The 23,677-nt window shown below is 44.4% G+C and overlaps 1 protein-coding gene across 3 annotated transcripts in view; it reads right to left on the minus strand.

The window, feature by feature from the left end:
- Positions 1 to 17,140: 17,140 nt before the first annotated feature.
- The window catches only part of Rnf8 (ring finger protein 8), a 44,062-nt gene continuing 37,525 nt past the window's right edge, over positions 17,141 to 23,677 (minus strand). For all 3 annotated transcript variants that reach the window (XM_076860187.1, XM_076860188.1, XM_076860186.1), the window contains 2 exons: positions 21,633 to 21,837; positions 17,141 to 17,597 (listed from right to left, as the gene is read on the minus strand). In XM_076860187.1, the coding sequence (XP_076716302.1) occupies positions 17,581 to 17,597; positions 21,633 to 21,837 (222 nt within the window). In that variant the 3' untranslated portion in view covers positions 17,141 to 17,580. The remainder of the gene's footprint in view (positions 17,598 to 21,632; positions 21,838 to 23,677) is intronic.

The raw sequence follows: 23,677 nt of genomic DNA on the forward strand, positions 1-23,677 counted from the left end.
TGCCAACCCTTATTTAGGAATGTCTTTACCTTTATTTTTGAAGAGTAGTTTGGCGGATATAGAATTTTTCCTTCAGCATATTAAGTGTGTTGTTCCACTGTTTTCCAGCCCCCGTTGTTTCTGGGGAGACGTCCAGCACATCCTGCTTGTACTGTGCTTTGGGATGAGTCATTTCACTCCTGCTATTTTCAGGACTTTCCCTTTACAGGGCTGGTGATGTAGCTCAGTGGTGGGAGGACTTGACCAGCATGTGCGAGGCCCTGGGTTTGATCCCCAGCACCACAATTTTTTCTTGTTTTCATCACACTTGGGAGGGTTTTGACCATTGTTTCCTTTAAAAAATCAAAACTGCCCTTTTCTCTCTCTCTCTCCTCTCCTTTGGGTACTCCCATTGGACAAAAGTTGGTAAGCCTGATATTTTCTTACAGGTCTCTGAGCATTGTTTTTCTTCAAGGTTTTGATTTATTTTTTTTCCTTTTATGTTCTTTGTATCGAGTAATTTCTATTGATCTATATTCAAGGTCATTAATGTTTTTCCGGCATTCTAGAATCTGCTACTAAGTCCCTCTAATGAATTTCTCATTTAGTGATAGTAGTGTGTGTGTGTGTGTGTGTGTGCGCGCGTGCGCATACTGGGGATGGAACCCAGGGTCTTGAACATGCTAAGCATGCACTCTACCACTGAACTACTCCCCCAGCAAGTTATAGGAATTTTTGTGACAAAACATACAAAATTTACCATTTGTGTGCGTGTGTTAGTGTTATTGGGGATTGAACTCAGGGTCTTGCATATGCTAGACAAGCACTCTACCACTGAGCTACATTCGCAGTCCAAAATTTACTATTTTAATGATTTTTAACTGTACAATTCAGTGGTGTTAAGCACACAGAAGCTGTGCAATCATTGCTGTCATCCATCTTGAGAATTTTTTTATCTTCCCATCCTGAAACCGTATGCGGTAAACAATAACTCCCCGCAGAGCCCCAGTCCCTGGCAACCACCATTGCTCTTTTTGTCTCTGTGAATTTGCATATTCTGGGAAACTTATAGAAGGAGATTCAGAGGATGTATGTCTTTTGTTTGTTTGTTTTGTTTTGCACCAGAGAGTGAATCCAGGGCACTTAACCACTGAGCCACATCTCCAGCCCTTTTTTTAATTTTACTTAGAGACGGGGTCTCCCTGAGTTGCTTAGGGCCTCACTAAATTGCTGAGGCTGGCTTTGAACTTTTGATCCTCTTGCCTCAGCCTCCTGAGTCACTGGGATTATAGGCATGGACCAGCTGTGTTAATCTTTGAGAAACTACCATAATGTTTTCCACAGTGACTATACCATTTTACATTGCTTCTACGCACAACAGTTCCAATCTTTTTTTTTGAATTTTTTAATATTTATTTTTCAGTTTTCGGTGGACACAACATCTTTATTTATTTTTATGTGGTGCTGAGAATCGAACCCAGTGCCCCGCGCATGCCAGGCGAGTGCGTTACCGCTTGAGCCACATCCCCAGCCCCAGTTCCAATCTTTCTACATGTTCTCACCATCACTTTTTTTTTTGTTTGTTTTGTTTTTTTAATTTTCTTGTTTGATTTTTCAGTACTGGGGATTGAACCCAGGGCCTCCCACATACTACACAAGTATTCTATCATTGAGCTATATGCACAGCCTTTGTGTGTGTGTGTGTGTGTGTGTGTGTGTGTTTTAGTCATCTTGTTTTTGCTGCTGTGACTAAAAGAACCCGACCAGAACAATTTTAGAAGAGGGAAACTGTAATTGAGGGCTCATGGTTTCAGAGGTCTCAGTCCATTATCAGCTGGTTCCATTCCTCAGGTCTTAGCTGAAGTGGAACAACATGGTGGAAGAGTGGGGCGTAAGCAATCAGCTCACGTGACAATTAGAAAACCGAAAGAGGCTCCATTCTCCAGATACAAAATATATACCCCTGCCGCAGTCCGGGGGTGGGGGGGGGGGTTGACAAACAACTTGTGTAGATTGATACAGCAAGAGAGGGAGCCGTTTATTGTAGGACAGGAGCGGTATTTATACATTCCACACAGCTTATCTAATTAACATAAACTAGATACAGCAGTCAACCAATAAGGAATCTCCACACTTAATGGCTCACTGGCGTTACTTCACAAACCACTCCCTCTGGCATTTTGCCAGGCGCCATCCTGACTTGTTTACAGACTCTAACATACCCCATAGCCACAGCCCCCATGAACCACTTCCTCCAGCCACACCCACCTGCCTCCACCCCCACTCAGTTAATCCCATCAGGGATTAACTCACTGATTAGGTTAAGGCCATAACCTTATAATGATTTCTCTTCCAAACCTTCTTGCATTGTCTCACACGTGAGCTTTGGGGGACACCTCACATCCAAACCATAACTCTGTGTGTGTGTGTGTTGTGTATGTGTAACAGGGTGTTGCTAAATTTCCCAGGATGCCTGGAACTTCTGATCCTCCTGCCTCAACCTCCCAGGTAGCTAGGATTACAGGTGTGCACACCCTACTCCGCTTGTTTTTGTTTTATTATTAGCCATCTTAATGGGTGTGAAGCTGGCGTCTCATTTGTAGGATTTTCTTTCTTTCTTTCTTTTTTTCTCTTTTTATGGTGCTGGAGTCAGCACCTGGGGCATTGTGCTTGCTAGGCTAGTGCCCTACCACAGAGCCAGGTGCCCAGCCCCTCGATGTGGTTTCTATTTGCATTCCCTTAATGATTAATGACGTAGAGCACTTTTTAAATGTGCTTATTAGCCATTAGAATATTTTCCTTGGAGAAATGTCTATTCAAATCCTTTTTTCATTTTTATTTTTCTGCCTTTGTGTGTGTGTGTGTGTGTGTGTGTGTGTGCTTATTAAATACATGGCCTCACACATGCAATACCGTGCTCTAACGCTGAGCTACTCCCCCAGCCCCTTTGCTCAGTTTTAAATTAGTTGACTGGTTTTGATGTTTTTTTGTTTGTTTATTATATTTGGGTACCAGGGAATGAATCCAGGGGCAATCAAACACTGAGCCTCATCCCCAGCCTGTTATTTTTTTTTCAGTTTTTTTATTTTTTATTTTGATACAGGGCCTCACTAAGTTGCTTAGAGCCTCACTAAATTGCTGAGGCTGGCTTTGAACTCACAATCCTCCTGCCTCAGCCTCCCAATCCACTGGGATGACAGGCCTGCACCACCACGCCTGAGCCCCCATTTGTCTTCTAATTTTTGTTGTTGTTGAAAGTTGAACATTTTAGACCCTCATAGCAACTCTGGATTCTAATTTTTCCCCTGAAAATTGTTGGTTTTGCCTATTTTTGTTTGTTTGTAGTTCTTCTTCTTAGTAACATGTCTGGGCTAAAGCCATTTCTCTCTCCTGTAGTAAGTAGGTATTGATGTCTCCATTCTGTTCTTTTTAATTCCGTGTGTGTGTGTGTGTGTGTGTGTGTGCATGCATGTGCAGGTGCGGGTGTGTGTGTGTGTGCACGCATGTGCAGGTGCGGGTGTGTGTGTGTGTGTGTGCACGCATGTGCAGGTGCGGGTGTGTGTGTGTGTGTGCACGCATGTGCAGGTGCGGGTGTGTGTGTATGTGTGTGTGTGCACGCATGTGCAGGTGCGGGTGTGTGTGTGTGTGCGCATGTGCAGGTGCAGGTGTGTGTGTGTGTGTGTGTGTGCAGAGGATTGAACCCGAGGCCTCAGGTTCAAGTGCTCTATCACTGGGCTATGCCCCCAGCCTCTAATTCATATTTTTATTTCTGATTTTCACTGGGTTACTCCATGTCTGTTTAGATTAATGCTTAACAACCCACAAGACAGTAAGTCCAACTTGACTAGACCCAGAAATCCTACAGCAGTTTTTTTTTTTTTTTTAATACTCAGTATTTTTTCAAGGAAAAATGGTATACAAATACTTCCTCAGACTATACTATTTGTTCCTGCCTTTACTTCAAAACAAAGGTGCTACAGTTTGAATCTGGAATGTTCCCCAAAGGCGCATGTGTTAAAGGCTTTGTCTAGCTCCTGGTGCTATTAAAAAGTGGTGGAAATCTAAGTGTTGGTCCTAGTGGGGGGGTTCAGGTTACTGGGGCATGCCCTCAAAGGGGACTGTGGGACCATGGCTGTTCCACTTTTTCTCTTTTAATCCCCAGTCACCAGGTGAGCAGTCCTCCTCTGCCACGTGCTCCTACCACAGTGCATTGTGCTATCGCAGGCCCAAACCAAGAGTCGATTGTCATGGCCTAGAACCTCACAACCTGTGAGCCCCAGTGAACCTTGCCTCATCTTAAGTGGGTTTATCTTGGATATTTGTTACAGTAACAGCTAACATAGAGAATGTACAAAAGGAATTCTAAAGGGAAAAATTAAAAAGATAATCTCTACTATTGCAGAACTTGTAGCTCCATTTCATGTGCTAGCAATGGTTACCTTAAATAACACCTCGTAACAGTGACTTCAATCATTAGATATGTTTAACACTGCCTGGTCCACATTTATGGACTGTACGCTTGTCCATGATTCAAAAGGCCAAGCAGCCGTATAGATTTAAGAATTCTCATTTGAGCCAGGAGTGGTGGCCCATGCCTGTAATCCCAGTGGGTCAGGAGTCTGAGGCAGGAGGATCTTGAGTTCAAAGCCAGCCTCAGCAAAAGTGAGGAACTAAGCAACTCAGTAAGACCCTGTCTCTAAATAAAATACAAAATAGGGCTGGGGATGTGGCTCAGTGGCCGAGTGCCCCTGAGTTTCAATCCCTGGTACCCCCAAAAAAACATTCTCATTTGAACTGTCTGGTTTATAAAACTTAAATCATCAATGAAAACACATCTCCCTTGTTTGATTAATAAACAATTATTGATAGAAATTGCTGAAAAGCAACAAAGATGTCTGGATTTTCCAGCTTGAGAAATACCCCTTCACCATTGGTGGTTACAGCATTACTAGATTCAGAGTAGCCTAATGGCTTTATCACACAAATGTAAATAGATGAAATATTTCTTTTACATATTATAACCATGTGTTTTCTTGTGGTAGAGCTATAATACTGTAGTCCTGGATTAATGATAGGAATAATATTTTGAAGTACTTACAACTTTAATATACAAAAATAGCGATTATTTCTATTGCACACAAATTCACAAGTACTATTACTATCACTGGTATTTACTGCGTACTCTAGTAGCTATTTATTGATGCATAACAAATTGCCCAAGAATTTAGCAGCTTTAAACAACATTTATTTTCTCACATGGTTTCTCAGAGTAAGAAATACAGAGCAGGTGGCACTGGCTCAGGGGCTCTCATGACATTGAAATCAAACTCTATGTTAGGACTATTGCCATCTAAAGTTTTGGCTGGGCTGGGGGACCATTTCCAAGCTCATTCACGTGTCTGTTAGCAGAAGCCTCCCTTCCTCCCTGAACCTAATCATTCTGGCTTGTCCAGCTGAGAGCTCCAATCCCAGCCTCCTTGCTGCTAAGCGTGACCACGTTACTACGTTTTAGCCAAGGAGTTATATGTAGGAGATGTTGGGTAGAATTTCTGGGAAGTCTTCTTAAAAGACAGATACTTGGGGGCTGGGGATAAAGCTCAGTTGGTACAGTGCTTGCCTTGCATGCGCAAGGCCCTGGGTTCAATTCCCAGCTCTGCCAAAAGATAAGAAAAAAAAAAAAAAAAAAAGACAGATAGTCGTTGTTCTAGGCTGTTAGGCAATCACTAAGGGCGGTGATGGAGAAAGACAGAGAGCATGAGTCTCTAGTAATAAGCAGCCTTTCCCTTCAGCTTCCTTGGTGTATGGGTGTGTTGGGGAGACGGCTTGCTTAAGGCTCCGTATTTAAGCCTGACCTAATTCGAACATGCATACACTAAAATTGGCTGGCCCTCACAAAATCCCTGGGAGGAACAAGATTATCTTTATTTTATAGAAAAGGAAATCAAAAGACCGATTAGTTAATACTCTATGAATAGTAAAGGTGCATCAGGAGTTCAAGTCCAGGTGTGTCTGGCCCCCAGCTCTGCTCATGACCACTAGACTACATGGTTGTTTTTCAGAATGGGCAATAGCAAAAATGGTAAATAGCAATTGCTAACCGTGAGCTCTTGTGATGTACCGGGCACTATACGCTCACCCTTTCATTTAATCTCTACAACAACCCTGAGGTTGAGGTAATTGTCCCCATTTTACAGATGGGGGAACTGAGGCTTGGAAACTTTCAGTCATTTGCTCATGACTCAAGCAGAGATGTAGGTGACCGAGATACAATCTCACGTATACTTTAGAAAGTGGCCTCTGGATAAGGTGTGGAAAATGGAATGGAGAGGAAAAGAGCGAAGACCAGGGGCTTTCTTAAAGGGCTGTTGAAAAATCTTGCAAACAGAGGAGGAAGGCCCAGGCCCTGGCACACTCTGACCCAGGAGCTGACTTTGGGATGCGACGTGTGTGCTCTGAAAAGCTCCTCGCAAGTCAGGCCTCCATCAGAGGCCAAGGTGGAGGACGTGTTTGACTCCCTGTTCCCCGCCCCCTGAGCTTTAGAAACTTCCTTCCTTCTCTCTGGCATCCTTAGGCTCTGGGATCTCACCAAAGTTTGTAAAGGGAGGAGATGGGTGAAAGAGCAGAGCGGATAAACCATTTGCTTTAAAATGCCATAAACTTAAAAAAGAAAGTTCCGTGGAGTTGGAGGGGACAGCAGAGGTAGACGGGGGAATGAGGTGGCACTGTTACCAGAAGCTCAGTCCTTGTCTCCTTGTCCTTGTATATAATGAGGACATAGTTTTAAGAAAAAGGAAAAAGAAGTTTTATTGCTTTGCTAGCAAAGGAAAAACACAGGGGACTCCTGTCCCAGAGGCTGTGAATGTGCCCATCGGCAGGAACAGGGGGCTTTTTTTTTTGGCAGGGCCAGGGGAGTTATTGGGGATTGAACTCAGGGGCACTCAACCACTGAGCCACATCCTCAGCCCTATTTTGTATTTTATTTAGAGACAGGGTCTCCCTGAGTTGCTTAGGACCTCACTTTTGCTGAGGCTGGCTTTGAACCCGCAATCCTCCTGTCTCAGCCTCCTGAGCCGCTGGGATTATAGGCGTGTGTAACTGCTTCCTGGCACAGGGGGCTTTTAAGGAGGTGACTCAAAGCCTACATTCCAGGTTCTCTGGAGTTGTAATTCACTTGGTAATTTGAGGGACTGTCATTTCTAAGATCTTCTAGTGCCATCTCCAACGTCTGGATTATTTCATTCCTATGGTGGATGTGTACTCAAGGACAGATAATTCTGCCCAGGATGGGGAACAAAGAGATTAGGAAGGGAGAGAGATTAGGAAGGAGCAGGGAGAGAGGAAGAGAAAGAAATGTGTAGTTTAAAAATCAGTTGCAGTGGCAGAGCAGCAAGCGTTGTGTTGAAAGCACAAAGTGGACCAGTGTTACAAGATCATCAGTAAGCAGTGCCAACTGGCCCTTATCACTCAGCACCGACCCATGAGGGGCCACCCAAATTCCATAAACAGGATGGGTCAGACTGGATAGTGACCTCATATCTGTTAGGGGAGGTAACTGAGGTTCAGAGAGGTTAGGTAACTGGCTGAAGGTCACAGAGTGAGTAAAATGTAGACCTGAAGCTCATATTCTTTTTTACCACCACACTTGCCACCTACACAAGCAAGGCAGACTGGAATCTGCTCCTTCAAAGCAAAAGAAAATGATTTGGAAGGATGAAGCCTAGCTTGCAGGATTGAGGCCAAGCCATGTCAGCAACGGCAATGGATTCTGAGCACATTAATTAGAAAAGGAATCTATTGAAAGGATTAAAAGGAGATATCTTTGAGAGAGTTAAAGAGGCTTGGCAGCTCTGTGACCAGGAATAATGTCTCAGATCATTCACAGAACCCGTGGGGTGCAGTCACTGCCTCTGGCACCTCAGCACACACATCAAAGCTGGCATGGCAAAGAGCCCTGACCTTGGGCAATGCTGTGGGGACCACAGCCATGAAGCCTCTGGAAATTGTGCTTACCAGCCACCGTCCCCACAGAACCACGATTCTGCTGATCCCAGTTTCTTTGCACCACAAGCTTCCGATTCGCAGCTTCAGTGTGTCTAATTAACGGACCCTTGTCATGTATACAACTCTAGTTGCAAGGGATTCTGGGAGAGTGTCGGGCTTCTTTGTGGGGGGGGGAGGGAGGCTAGGCTTCATAAGGAAAGGAGTAGTTCAATGTAAGAAAGTAGTATGGGTGCTAGAGGGCCAAACAGAAGGGCTGGGTGATTCAATTGCAGGAAAAGATCAGGAACCAAAGATTTTTGTAACAGTATTTTATAAGAATGATTAATTTGTTCCTGCTGTTGCAGCTGAAGATTAAGGGGAGGGCAGGGGATTAAGGGGTATAATAAGAATGTAGTTGGAGCCTTCCTGTGAACATATTCCTTAATAATACTTTTAATAAATATATTTATTAAATATATGTGTAAGCATCTAGTTGTAACAGCGGTGCCCTAATTTGGATCTGGAATGTCCCCTAAAGGTCCGTGTGTGGTGCTTAGTCCCTAGTGTGGTGCTATTGGGAGGTAGTGGAGCCTTTCGGAGGTGAGGCCTAGAAGGTTTTAGGTCATTGGGAACATGTCCTTGAAGGGGACATGTCCTAACTTCGAGGTAAATGGCTTGGCTCCACCAAGTGCTCCCACTATAATGCACTGCTCCCCCAGCAGAGGCCTACAAGCAGTATGTTCAGTCAGTCACAGTCGACAACTTCCAAAACTGTGAGCCAAAACAAAACTTTTCTCTTTGTAAGTTGATTTATCTCAGGCATATGTTATAGTAACAGAAAGCAGACTAACACGGGCAAGTATATTCACACACACACACACACACACACACACACACACACACACACACACAGCATTTTGACCCTGCAGCCATCTCCTCCTCTAATCCCTGAGCCTCTCTACTTTTTAGTTTCCTCTTGTCTTCATTTCCCATAACAAGCCTGGAATCCAAGTTCTACCCCTTCAAACTCTCATCATAACCACAGCATCTCTTTATCAAAATTCCAGTCCTAGATCAAACCAGCTTCGTCTTCTCCAGACCGAGGGGCTAAGCAGGGGCAAATGCACAACACTGCCTACGGTTGCCAGAGAAGCCCGTGCCCCCTCCCTGTCCCCACACAACGCAGCCCAAACCCTTGGTTTCCCTAGAGAGATCTCCCCTGTCTGTGCAGTAGCTCTCCCACATCCTCTGCCCCTCGCCCCAACCCCCAGCCCAACACATCCCCCTCCCTTCACTCATCAGAAGATCCCTTTCCAATTTCACAGGACAAATATGTGGGAGCCCTCACATCATGTGACTAGAGTTTTCCCCTCCTGATGGACTACTCTTAGTTGTGAAGACAGTAGCCCCAAACTTGAGGGTAGAAATAATGCAACCAAATGTGTCTTCGCGCGCAGGCGTGCCTTCCTGCAGCCCCATGGGTGGAGCTACGCTCACCTGTTCCTTTGTGATATTACCCCTTGTCCTGTTTGGGATAGAATGTTCCATAGAAACACTCTTTGTGTATCCCCTTCTCTTACTGTGCCCTTGGGTGTGGCCTACCCAGGTGTCAGTCAACCTGCTGACAGTGGACATCAGGAAGATAGCCTCAGCCTCCTGAAACCTGACCCCTTGCCTCATTTGAATAGCTTCTCCTCAATAAAAGGGGTCAGCGAGGGCTCTTGCTCTCTCTCTTCCTGAGGACCCTTAAGGTCAGAGGAGCCGACACAGAGACCCCAAAGAAAAAGGTATTTGTGTGGTTATTTAGCGCAGCCCAGCTCCCCTGGAGTGACCCTGAGTGTTTTAGTCTCGAGCAAATGTGACAAATGGTGTCCCTGGGTGGGCGAAAGGTACAAATAGGAACCAGTAGTGGAAAAAACCCCCTACTTTCCTCTACCATATTTTCCAATTCTTTTCTCCATCTCTCTATTTCTCACTCACTAATGCAGAGTGAATGGCTGTTTTGCCTCTACAATATGTCACTAAAACTGCTCTTCCCATGGCTTTGTGGTCACTAGATCCAATGATATTTTTATTTATTTGTTGCTGCACTGGGGATTGAATTCAGGGGCAATCTATCACTGATTTACATCCCTAGCCCCTCAAAAGTTGTGATCCTACTGCCTCATCCTCTTGAGTTGCTGGGGATGCAGGCGTGCACTCAACTTTTTGTTTTTTTAATATTTATTTTTTAGTTGGAGTTGGACACAATACCTTTAGTTTATTTATTTTTATGTGGTGCTGAGGATGGAACCCAGGGCTTCACACTTGCTAGGCGAGTGCTCTACCGCTGAGCCACAACCCCAGCCCCATGCACTCAACTTATACATTCTATCTTTCTTGACCAAACAGCAACCTCTGGCCCAGCGAGTCACTCCCTTCTTCTGAAACTCTGCTGGGCTGTATTAGCTATTGGTAGACACCAGTGTGTATCTGTGTGTGTGTGTGTGTGTGTGTTGACATGAGTACACACACAGATAGATATTGATATACAGAGAAAAAATTACTGTAAGGAGTCAAGTTCATAGAGTCATGCAGGCTGTTAAGTTATAAGATCTGCTGGAGACCCAGGGGAACTGACGGTGTAGTTCCAGTACTAAAACCTGAACCTTGGGGCCCAAGAAGAGCTGATGTTTTTGTTTGAGTTCAAAGGCAGGAAAGGGCGAAGGTCCCAGCTCAAGCAGTCAGGCAGGAAGGTCTTCCCTATTACGTGCTAGAGGGTCAGTCATTTGCTCTGGTCAAGCCCTCAACTGATGGGAGGGAGCCCACACGCACTGGGGAGGGAAATCTGCTTTATTCAATCTACTAATTTAAGGGTTAATCTCATCCAGAAACACCCTACAGATCCAGAATAAAGTTTGACCAAATATCTGGATACCCCATTGGCCAATCAAGTTGACACAGAAAGTTAACCACTGCACTTGCCTCTCGGATCCGGCACGGTTAACTCTCCTGACTCTTGCTTTCTACCCTTTCTTGGTCTCTGCAGGTTACTCCCCTTGAATGTTGTTATCCTCAGGATTATGTCTTGGGTCATTTTTCCCTCAGCTTGTTCTCCTGGGGATTTGACCCTCTCTCATGACCTCCACGCCATCAATGCATCCACAGCCCCACTTCTGGATCACAGCCCAGCTCACCACTGAACTCCTAGTTCTGCTGGGAAGCCACAAAATCTTGATGATCAACAGCATGTTCTCCAGCCCAGAGCAGGAACTGCTTCATGTTCCAATACAGGCAGGACATTACAAGGTGACCTAATGGGGGCACTTACTTGGGTGTTCTTCACATGTGAATTTGTCCACACTGGTGACAGAGGACTTGAAGCAACAGCACTTAAGCTCTCCCAGTCAGCAAATGGATGCAGGGTTGGGGCTGGGGTGTAGTTCAGTGGTAGAGCACTTGCCTAGCATGTGTGAGGCCCTGGATTTGATCCTCAGCACCACATAAAAGATAAGTAAATAAAATAAGGTATCGTGTACATCTACAACTAAAAAAAACTATTAAAAAATGGATGTGGTCATACTTAATGGGTGACAATTTACCTTTGGGCTTTGTGGGACTCATTTCTCAAATCCACCTAGACTAGAACAACTTTAACAACTTCTAAGCATTGTATGGAAATGATGTCTAGAAGAAGAGGAGGAAAAAACAAAATTTGTGTGGCTAGTAAAGGGGAACATTCTAATTAGCTACCGAGAGATTCTGTAGCTGGCCCAAGTAATTGTCTTTTTTCTCTCTTCAAACTCAACAGGCCCCAAACAAAACTCATTTGCTCAGCATCTCGCCCCCTTTTCCTCTTCCTGTGTTAGATCAGTGAATACCATCACAGAGACTGTTGTCCAAGACAGAAACCCATGCCATCCCTAACTTCAGGCTCTCACTTACCCCCAAATCCAAACATAAATGATCCTCAAAGAACCTGCTGAGTATCTGTGAAATCTTCCACCTCTCTCCACCGCCACTGCCACTGCCTTATTTCAGGCCACCTAACCTCTTGAACGGATTACTGCAATTGCCTGATGTGTCCCTAGTTCCTCTTGTCCTTCCCTCTAACCCACCCTCCACATGGCACAGAGTGATCTTCCAAAAACACAGAAAAATGCCACTGCTCCCTGTTATGACCTTCAGTGACCTCCATCTGTACTTTGGATAAAATCCAACTCTCACTGAATTTTCTCATCTGTAAAATGGATTACTAACAGGGTTGGCATGAGTTCACTCATGCACTAGCAATGCTCAACAAATGTCACTGTGCTCTAACTGACCCCTCCTCTCGCTGCACTCTACTGTCCTGCCACATAGAATGTCTTACATTCATTCCATCAGAGGCCACGTGCTCGCTCTCCCTCACCTCCAAGCCTTCCCACCTCTCTCCACCCAGATGTTCCTTGACCCTTCCCTAACCCTAACCCTCTTTTGCAGCTGTACTCTGCTGATCCCTAGCATTCTTGGGGTCTCAGCCTAGATGTCACATGTTCCAGGTTCCGTGCTTTTTTGGCTCTCAGGACTATCCCACCTAAAAATGCATTTATATGTGTTCCCCAGAGGACAAGTTCAGGGACTGTGCCCATCTTCTTCAATGCTGTAACCCTAGTATCTAGCACAGTGCCTAACACGTAGTAGGTGTTTAATAAATATTTGGGGAACAAATGTATGATGAGAACTCTTCCTCTCCAGGGGGGTTCAGAAGCTAAGAGCTTCTAAGAAGGGCCTGGATAACTCTAGAAGGGAAAGGGAAAGCGAGCAGTTCTGTCCCTTCACATTTGGGCATCTGAAGGGGAGATAAGGGATCTGGGCCACAAGGGTAGGAAGTTTTTGGTTTTGGTTTTGGTACTGGGGATTGAACCCAGGGATGCTTTACCACTGAGCCACATCCCCAGCCCTTATTTTTATCTCGAGACAGGGTCTCACTAAGTTTCTTAGGGCCTCATTAAGTTGCCGAGGCTGGCTTTTGAACTTATGATCCTCCTGCCTCAGCCCCTGCCGTGCCACTGCTACTTGTAAGGGCTGCTCATTTGGAAACAAATCATGTGACTAGGTAGATTCACAAGGTTGGCCCTCAAGCCCCACATCATGACCTTTGAATTGAGGGCGGCTGCTAGCTCCAGGACATCGCAGGGTCACCTGAGCCTTCCTTATAAGTCCCCTAGGTGTCTGGCTGCACAGGACCGTGACATGCAGTGCTGAGGGCGCATTCTTCATGCGGTGGGCCCATATTTGCCACAGAGGTGCCCCTGAAGGACCCTGGCTAGAGTGAGGCAGAAGCCCAGGAGAGCATGATCTCTCAGGACTGGTCCCTACATCCCGAGGGGAAGTCAAAGCCAAGGACTGAAGAGGTTTGGGCTGTGCAGGCCCATCCGGTGACAAATGCCAGCTTTGGACATGAGCCGGGCTCAGCGTCACCGCAGACTCTGCTGCCTGGAGTTTGAGGAAAATGAAGAAATATTCCCTCTCTTAATTTCTATGTCAAATGGAGCCGATCGTAGGATTCATCAGAGACCAGGTGGGATGTGTGTCAGATAAACACATCTGGGGCACCCCAGGTTCCAAGTGATCCTCAGATGTGGGGTAGAGACTAGCTTACAAAGGATGCAAGAAATACACAGGCAGCTGAAGGGAGCTGCCCCTCACTCCTTGGCACCCCTTGGCACTCCTTGGCACCCCTGCGGTCGTGGTGACTGCCTGGTCGGTCACTCACAGAGGAGGCAAGAGCAGTAAAGAGACAAGGCTCTGAGGTAATGAGGGAATTTAGGTCTTCCCAAGAAAACAGCAGCTTCCAATCAGAGAAACAGCCACCAACCTGCAAAGGGCAAAGTCCCCACCTGGCACAGTCTGATGGTTGGGACAAAGAGAGCCGAGAGGTAGAATGAGCCCTTTCTAGGCTAATGTGACCAGATGGCTATGGGATACCTGCCACTCACTGCAGAGCCCCACATAGAAGCTGGCTGCGTGCATCTGCTTAATGAAACCCTCTCTGCCCAGGGTCTCCAAGCCCTGCTGTAGTGACTATGCCTTTAATTAAAGGCAGAATGCACAGCAGGGGGCTCAGCTACACTGCAGTGGTTTGGTGCTGCAAGGCAAAAAAGTTACCATGAATTTTTCTAGGCAAGCAAAATGCGGATGACACTTATTATCAGATATGTCTCCAGGAAAAGAACACTGTGTAGTTCAGAGGAAAAAAATGCTAGTTTGGGTTAATTTTTGGTTTGTGTCTTTTAAACATAGAATATTCTTACTTGTTTAGGAGTAATGCAATAACTGGGATATAATTATTTAGGCCTCACTTTGCTATACTTTAGAGATGGAAATACATTTAGAGATGAAGAAATCAAGGCTTCAGAGAGGTTAAGTAACTTGATTGAGGTCACACAGTTATAAACAGCAGGACTGGGATGCAAACCAGCTGATCCTGCTTTTACATTTTAAGTTTTTATGTATTATTATTAGTAGTAATATGTCTTTGAGAGTGTTTTTTGTTGTTGTTATTGTTATTTGGGGTACCAGGGATTGAATTCAGGGGCACTCAACCACTGAGTCACATCCCTAGCCCTATTTTGTATTTTATTTAGAGACGGGGTCTCACTGGGTTGCTTAGCACCTCGCAATTGCAATTGCTGAGGCTGGTTTTGAACTCACGATTCTTCTGTCTCAGCCTCCAAGCTGCTGGGATTACAGGTGTGCACCACAGCGCCTGGCTTGTTGTTGTTTTTAATAAAGCATGGCACACTTGAGAGCGAAGGGGCATCCTAAAGGAGTAGCTGCAAATTAGGGTTGGTCCATTTATGAGGTCAGTCTCTGCAGATGACCTTCAGGTTCAAGTCACAGTATTTTTTTTTTTTTAAACAGAAAGAGAGAGAGAGAGAGAGAGAGAGAGAGAGAGAGACAGACTGACTCTTTTTTGTAGATGGACACAACACAATGCCTTTATTTATTTTATGTGGTGCTGAGCCGCCCATGCTAGGCAAGCGCACTACCGCTGAGCTACAATTCCAGCTCTAAGTCACAGTATTTTTAAAGGGTCTTTTCTCTAATGATGGATGTGCACGGGTGTCCACTGTAGCAATGTTTTAACAGTAAAAGCAACCAGACTTTCATCAGAAATAGACCGGAGAGCTGGAGGTCAGCTCAATGACAGAGCATACCCTGCATGAGGAATGGAAATGGGTTCCCAGCACACATACAAAACAAGTAAAATACAGGCTGGAAAAGTAAATCATGGGGCAAATATACAATGAAATAATAGGTAGCAGTAACAAAGAGAAAATCCTTTATGTACTGACATGGAACTACTGGCCAGCTATATCTGAAAGAAAAGCAAAGTACAGAATACTACAGAGTTTATCCTCTGTGTAAAAGAAGGGCAAATACCATGCACGTGTCTACCTGTTTATTCAGAGAAGTCTCTGGAAGGGTACAGGAGAAACTGTAATACTTGTTGCCTCTAGAGAGGAGAGGGGCCACTGGGGATAAGAGTAAGAAGTTTTTCACTGTGTCCTTTTGTCCTTTTTGATTTCAAATCACGAAACCATATTACCTATTCAGAAAAAGTGATATATGTCCTCTTAAAAACCAATGACAATATGTGAACTTAAAACATAATAGAAAAAAACGAATACGCAGCCATGCAATCAGGTCAATCAAACACGTGCAGAGAAACAAGAAGTCCCTACAAAAAAATGGTAACAATCTTTTCCCTGTTTTTTTTTTTTTCCAAATTCTTATGGTGTGTTCCTAATAAATACTTTATATGCAATTTTTCTATGTTTAACCTTATTTCCTCTTTGGCTCTACCAGTATTTTCTTTTGGTTTCCTTTCTTACTTCTTTCAGTGCAGGATCAAACCCAAGGTCTCAGGCATGCTAGGCAAACACATGCTCTACCCCTAAGCCACATTCCCAGCCCTCTACCAGCATTTCAGTCAGTCATTCTGGGTAGAAAGATGGATAAGAAGACCAGAGACTCCAGAATCAGAATTTCATGGTATATTCAATAAAGCACTCCCAACATTCCTAAAAAGTTGCCAAGTCAATCGTTTTCAACATTTTATGAAAATACAAAATAGAAAGGTTCTTAGACAGTAAAAAGTGAGAGGGAACCATTTGATGACACAAGTAGTTTCACAATTCTACTAGAGAGCCCTTAGCTTCAAATGACTACTGTTCAACTTCCTGTGTTTTTCCTTCATTCTCATCACAAGTAACCAAGGACACCACAATCTGTCCTAAGCGTCTCTCTCCCAAACATTAAAACTATGGTGTTGGGCTGGGGATATGGCTCAAGCAGTAGCGCGCTCGCCTGGCATGCGTGCGGCCCGGGTTTGATCCTCAGCACCACATACAAAACAAAGATGTTGTGTCCGCAGAAAACTAAAATAAATAAATAAATATTAAAATTCTCTCTCTCTCTCAAAATAAATAAATAAATAAATAAATAAATAAATAAAACTAAGTTTTTTTTTTCCTCTCTTTTTTTCTTCTGTTTAAAACGGGGAGGTGTGGTGGTATACAACTATAATCCCAGCTACTCAGGAGGTTGAGGCAGGAGGATTGCAAGTTAGTGAGACCCTGATTCAAAAGAAAAAAAATAAAAATAACCGGGGATATAACTCAGTGGTAAAGCATCTGTGGGTTCAATCCCAATTACAAAAAACAAAAACAAAAAACAAAAAACCCCACACATAAAATGGGGGAAGCAGAAAGGAGACACTTTTTAATTTTTAAAAGATGAGGAAAAACGCACAAGTAAAAGTACTAAAACAAAACAAAACAAAACAAAAAGAAAAAAGAAAGAAAGAAAGAAAAATCCCTGCCCCTGAGTTCATGACATTGGGAAAACAGACATGGAAATGTCTTCAGAACACCAGCTGAAGGCAAGGAACCTGAAAACAAGTTAAGTAGTGACCAGACACTGAAATGAAAACAGGACATGACAGAGGCCCCCTCGTGTGGCCAGGGTCTCGGGCTTGGCTTCTCAGGCTAAGATTTGCTTGAAGTCTATCATCTGCTACAGTCACTTTCTTGGTTGTGATCTATGAGCTGCCAGTGTTTACTCGTGAGACTCTCTGGGAGCTGGAAGGGAAGGAAGGTAAATACGCCAAAGCTCAGCTGAGCAACCGATAGGTTTTACATTTTATTTCCAAGAAATGACATCTTGTTTTCACAAAAAAGAGAGAAACTACACTGTCAAAAACAGGCTGCCTTTAGGGGCAGCATGAAGTACACCCAACTGTCCAAAACGAACATCCACTGAGTGCTTCTGAGGTATCAAAAACAACAACAACAAATTAAAAAAAACAAAAACAAAAAACAGAACTTAAATAACCCATCCAACATGTAGTGAAGCAGTCTGTTAAGTACCCTGAAGCACTTGGTGCTGTGAGTCCTGGTAGTGCTTCAGACGACGATGGCAGCAGAGCTGGCCATCACGGAGGCGGGTGACGCAGGGCTTCCTAACTCAGTCTCTGTCCCATGTGGCTTCTCAGATGACCTCTAGAGTGGCCCGAGTCACACCCAGAGACATTCCTCAGGAACATCCCGAGCTCCCATCACCTTGGAGTCTTTCAAATGTCCTTCACGCTGGTCTTCAGGACAATCTCTTTGCTTGGGAAAGAAAAAAAGAAATAAGGAGGAGCCCGCGTTCTCTCCCTCCTCCCCACAGCAGCCAGAAGGAAGGGATAAACACAAGTTGGATCATGTCACCCTCTGCTCAAAGCCTGTGCCCAGCAGCAAGAGGGGCTGAGGACTGAAGTTACTGCCCCGGCAGCAACAGGGTCCCTTCTGGGCCAGCAGGTTCCAGGCTTCACCTTTTTATTTTATTTTATTTTATTTTTATGTGGTGCTGAGGATCGAACCCAGCACCCTGCGCATGCCAGGCGAGAGGGCTACCACTTGCGCCATATCCCCAGTCCCAGGCTTCACCTTCAAGAAAACTGCACTCACTCATTGGGGCTCCCCACAACCAGACTCCCCTCTCCTGCACTGGCCTCCGCAGGGCTTATTTAAAGGTGAAGGGGCAGGCAGTCAAGGTCAGCATTTGACCTCTCTACTGTAGCCAGGCACAGTTCCCTCAAATTCAACTGTCTACAGCCACTTTGATGTTTATAGCTGCACAATTCACAATACTAAACTGTGGAGCCAACCTAGATGCCCTTCAATAGATGACCGGATAAAGAACGATGAGATATATACACAATGGAATATTACTCAGCATTAAAAGAGAATAAAATCATGGCATTTGCAGGTAAATGGATGGAGCTGGAGAACATCATGCTAAGCGAACTAAGCCAATCCCAAAAAACCAAAGGCTGAATGCTCTCTCTGATACGTGGATGCTGATCCATAAGGGGGGCAGGGCGCTGTGGGGAGAATGGAGGAACTTTGATTGGGCCAAAGAGAGGGATGGAACGGGAGGGGGACTGGGGGCAGGACAGATGGTGAAATGAGACGAACATCATTACCCCAGGTACACATATGACTGCACATCTGGTGTGACTCTATGTCGTGTACAACCAGAGAAATGAAAAGTTGTGCTCCATTTGTGTACAATGAATTGAAATGCATTCCGTTGTCATGTATAATTAACTAGAACCAAAAAAAATTTTTTTTTAAATTCAACTCTGCATTTAGGGTTCAATGAAGGAGGGTTAACAGTATCCAAAGCCACTCTCCTGAGCTGTGGAGGCTTTTCCAGGGGCTAGCAGGGAAGTGGTAGCTTTTGGTGAAAGGAAAAAGACCCTCTCCACTGAGCACTCAAGTCAGGGAATCTGGCCTCCTTATGGAAGGATGGCTCTGGAATCACAAGGAGTACACCTCAACAAGGAATCTGAAGTCCTAGGACTCTGGCTGCTGTTTCACATGGTCCAATTAATGCCACAGCTGCCCTCCACTAAGCACTGGGAGGACATTCCTGTGACGCCCTTTCCGTATCACACTGCATACCTAGATGTCAGTTATGGGTGACGAGGGGAGGAAGCTAAACAGAGGACGATCCCATTTTGATGACAAGAAAAGGATAATAGTAGATGAAAGAACAGAGAGGGGAAAGGGGGGGGGGGTGGTATTAGAAAAATAAAACCTTTGAGTAACGAGATCATTCATTTTCTATCCCATGATACGTTTTTAAAAATCAAAACTTCCTAGAGTAATGTTAACACGCTATTTCAGTGCATGCATGAGAGCCATTTTCTCTTGGGCGAGTGTGGTCCTATACAAGGCAGGCAGTAACACTTCATGCATATAATTCTGGATTCCCTCAGAACAGGACTAGATAAGTTAAAAGGACCTATTAACAAGTACTCTCTCTGGGTGGGTATAGTTTGCCAGATAACCATATTGCTGTCACTCTCTGAACATGTCAGCAAAGGAGGATGGGCAAGATCAGGAAGATACTTCAGAGTCTGGACTCTGCCAGCTGCTCCTGTCCTATGTTTGGACCACTCTCCTCTTAATATCCAGCAACCTGGACAGAGCTGTGGGTCAGGTACATCTTTCCAGAAATCCCCAACTCTGGAGAAGCCTCTGTCTCACAGAGTCATAAAGGGTGTGGTTCACTCTGTAGTTCACAAAGGCCGCAGTGCACTCTAACCTCAAACCAACATTTTGGTGTCAAGGGAGAAGGGGCTGTGAAACTGAAGCACAGGCTGTCAGCCTGGGTAGTCCATGGGTGAGAGCAACCCCGCCCAGGGTCCTGCCACAAAGTAAGAACTAATATCACCAAACATTTGCCAATCGAGTTTCTAGATCCTAAATTTGATCTTTTAAAAAATTCCCATGCACAAAGGATTAAACCAGCTTTCAACTGGCCCTAGAACATGCAAGGAGGATTGGTATTTGAACTTAGAATTTTCTCTAAACCCCATACTGCAGCCCTGTGAAGCTGCCTTTGGCACATTTTTCCCTAAATAAGGTTTTAGAAACTTCTATCTCTAGAGAAAACCTCAAAGCTGCATTCACTGTGATAACTACAGAAACTGAGATGGTTGCCAGAACTGTTCTCAGCAAGCACATGCAATAGGAGAGGCTGTTTCTGTTTCCTGTGTAGCCCCTACGGTTACCAGAAAGGGCAAGAGGTAACCTCTGGAGAGAAAAGCGGGATTTGGTACTTTCTCTGCATAATGAACTGTGTAAGGGAAACAAGCAGAGGTGGACATAGAATATAGGGCTCTTCTTTCCTTTTCCAATGCTTCATGAAGTCATCTACTGTGCTTGGACTGTGAGAAGGAACCTAGGCAGCAGGCCAGGCCAAGAATGCACATGGGTGTCCCCACCTAGGCAACAACCAGCATACTTCATATGTAAAAGGTCATGACCTAATTCTAATTAAATTTGGATTCCCAGGGCATGGCAAAGAGGGAAGAAAAAAAAGTATTTTTCTGGCCTGAGTAGATACTTCCTAAGCCTTGGCTGTCCTGTAAGACTAGCACCATGTAAATACTGTCTCATATGGACACACGAGGCAGGGGTGGGAGACAGGTCACCTCTTTCTCATGCCTCTGTGTTTTGCTTGTGCAGTTTCCTCTGCTTGGAAAACAAATCCCCTAGGGAACCTTTAAGGCTCAGTTCAAAAGTCATATTCTCTGTGGAGCTTCTCAGACCTCCTCCTGCCCAGGCCAAATTACGTGGCCCCTCCTCTGAATTTTCACAGCACCTTGCTGTGGAATTCACTACACTGTCTACGGCCTTTATCTCCTCCATCAGTGAGTGCTGTGAGGCTTTAGATGAGGCCTTATTATCTCTTTATCCTGATGTTTAATACAGTGGTCCTGTGGGGGATAGGAAGCAAAAAAAGGAAGAGCAAGGGAAAATCACATGGACCTTTGAGATAAAAACCTGGGGGAGGGGATCAAATAGCAACAGCACAGAGGTATCAGTGGGAAACACTGGTCCTAAAGAATGAGTGAGCCAGGTGCAGTGGTGCACACCACAATCCCAGCCCTGTTTTTGTTTTTTTATGTGGTGCCAGGGATCGAACCCAGTGCCTTATGCATACTAGGCAAGGGCTCTATCACTGAGCCACAACCCTGGCCCCGTTTTATATTTTTGAGCCAAGGTCCTGCTGAGTTGCAATCTTTCTGTCTCAACCTTCTGAGTTGCTGGGATTACAAGTGTGTGCTATCACACGCAGCAGGATTATATTTATATCTCTTTAGCTTAACATTATATCCAATTTGTCTAATTAAGCTGTGGCTTTTATGGATAAGTCCAGTATGTGTTTTCTTCGGGCATTCTTCAAGCTGTGAATCTGTGACTTACACACACTCTACTTGAAACTGTCCACACAACTCAAGGATTTTGCAACCCCTGGACGCAACTCAACTGTACTGAGCAACAGCACCTCCAGTGCAGCAAATGATGTGTTTTCTAATCAGATCTCTTTTTCTCTAATTTCACCACCAAGGAACAATTACCTAAGTTTTCCACTTCTCCAATGTTCAAACAGCAGAGGTTACTTCTGCCTTAACTTTTTCTCACACAATTATCTGAACTTCCTTTATTCTTTTGCATTCCTTCTACCTTGTCCTTAGTTCAAGAATAACATACCTACCGCTCTCTCTTCTTCAACAATAACCCCACTTGTTGGCGTTAAGAAGTAAATAGGTCCTCTGTTGAGGGACAGGGATTCTCAGAAGCACTCACCTTTTCGTTCCCTAATGAGGACAATTCGTCGTTCTTTCACTTCTGAGCTCAGATTATCCACCATCTTATTAATGCAATTGTCCAGAACCAGGGAGTGGGTTTTGGACTCAATGTCCTTCCGACAAATGGGGCATTCTATCTTCCGCTTCATCCATTCATTGATACAGTAGGAGCAGAAACTGTGGGCACAGTTCAAGGTGACCGCCTATGATGGAATGGGAAGATACGAATCATACTTGTTATGCTTACTTTCTCAAAAGCTAGTTTCCAAGGCCTAAAAGAAAGTGGGCTACAGTTCTATCTGGAAAGCTTACAAAGGGTATTAGAATTATCCTTGGTGATGGGAAATTTTAAATTTCTTATTAGACAATTCATTTCCTCCTTTCTCAAAGGCCATAAACTCAGTTAAGGTCCTAGACTCAATCAAAGTCACATATTCAGGTCTCATGTAGGCTGATTTGCCTGTTTTGTTCCACAAATCAAGTTCCACCACTGCCAGAAAGATCAGCCACTTGCAAACAGATATCACTGGACATAAGTAGAAGGTGTGTGAATGCTTTGATTCAAATACATTATTAATTCCCTTTTAAAAAACAAAATCATGTCTTGCTGTAATCCCAGCAACTCAGGAGGCGGAGTTCAAAGCTAAACTTAGCAACTCTGTGAGACCCCGTCTCTAAATTTAATAAAAGGAGGGGAGGCTGGGGATGTGTCTCAGTGGTTAAGCACCCCTGGGTTCAATCCCAGGTACCAAAAAAAAAAAAAAACAAAAAAAAAAACAAATCCCAAAGGTGACCAGTAGGGCTAAAAATATGATTCAGTGGTAAAACATCTGCCTACCGTGCCCAGGCCCTGAGTTGATCCCAAACATGGCAAAAAAAGAGAAAGAGGCAGGAGGAAATGATCAGAAGAGTAAGTCAGGCAATATGGTGTAAATACAAACCAAGCCAAGTTATTTGTCTTTCCTCTGATTCTGAAGATGCTCCAGGTTGGCTGACACATCACCCATTCCAACCTCCCTTTCCTCTTCCTCTACTGGTGTCCATAAGCCCTGTCAACACAACACTGAGTTTCCCCAAAGTAGGGAATCATCTAACTAGAAAGTGTGGGGAAAATTATGACCTGAAGTCAAAGTGGATCCAGACTAAAGAAACTGTTTCCTCAGGAGAGATATTTTCAGGAAGCTGATAGACCCTACCTCTGCAAAGACTGCCTGGGAAAATAAAGCAGTGTACATATGTGTTTCCTATTTATTTATTTTGGTACTGGGAATTGAAGCTAGGGATGCTTTACCACTGAGCTGTATTTCCAGCCTTTTTTATTTTAAGATAGGGTCTCTCTAAATTGCTAAGGGTCCTGCTAAATTACTGAGGCTGGCCTCAAGCCTGCAAACCTCCCATTTCAGTCTCCCGGGTCATTGGGATTCAGGTGAGTACCACTATATACTAGTCTAAAAAGAAGTGGCATTTAACAACCTGACTATGACATTTGTAGTCTAACAGGAACTGGTTACAAATGGTAGAAATTTATGAAACCAGAAAGAGATGGTGCAAAAATATGATAGAACAAATGATAGCCTTGGAGAGTGAGGTTTCATTTTTCAAAAGGAGCTTCAGATTCCTGAAGTGTATTCACTTTAGCCCCTGAATTCCCAAAGTGACCACACATCAACGACATTTACCACCTTGTTTAAAAGGTGGCATTATAGGCTGGGATTGTGGCTCAGCGATAGAGCGCTTGCCTAGCATGCGCGGGGCCCTGGGTTTGATGCTCAGCACCATATAAAAATAAATGAATGGAATTAAAGGTATTGTGTCCAACTACAACTAAAAAAAAAAAAAAAAGGTGGCATTACAAGCCTATTCTTAGCATTGTGCTCATTCAGAGTAAAGCAAGCTTTATTATTTTTTTAATACTTTTTTTTTAGTTGTAGGTGAACACACAATATCTTTATTTTTATGTGGCGCTGAGGATCGAACCTAGTGCCTCACGCATGCAAGGCAAGCACTTTACCACTGAGCTCTAGCTCCAGCCCAAGCAAGCTT

The sequence above is a fragment of the Callospermophilus lateralis genome, chromosome 6 (genome assembly GCF_048772815.1).
Source record: "Callospermophilus lateralis isolate mCalLat2 chromosome 6, mCalLat2.hap1, whole genome shotgun sequence".
Taxonomy (NCBI): Eukaryota; Metazoa; Chordata; class Mammalia; order Rodentia; family Sciuridae; genus Callospermophilus; species Callospermophilus lateralis.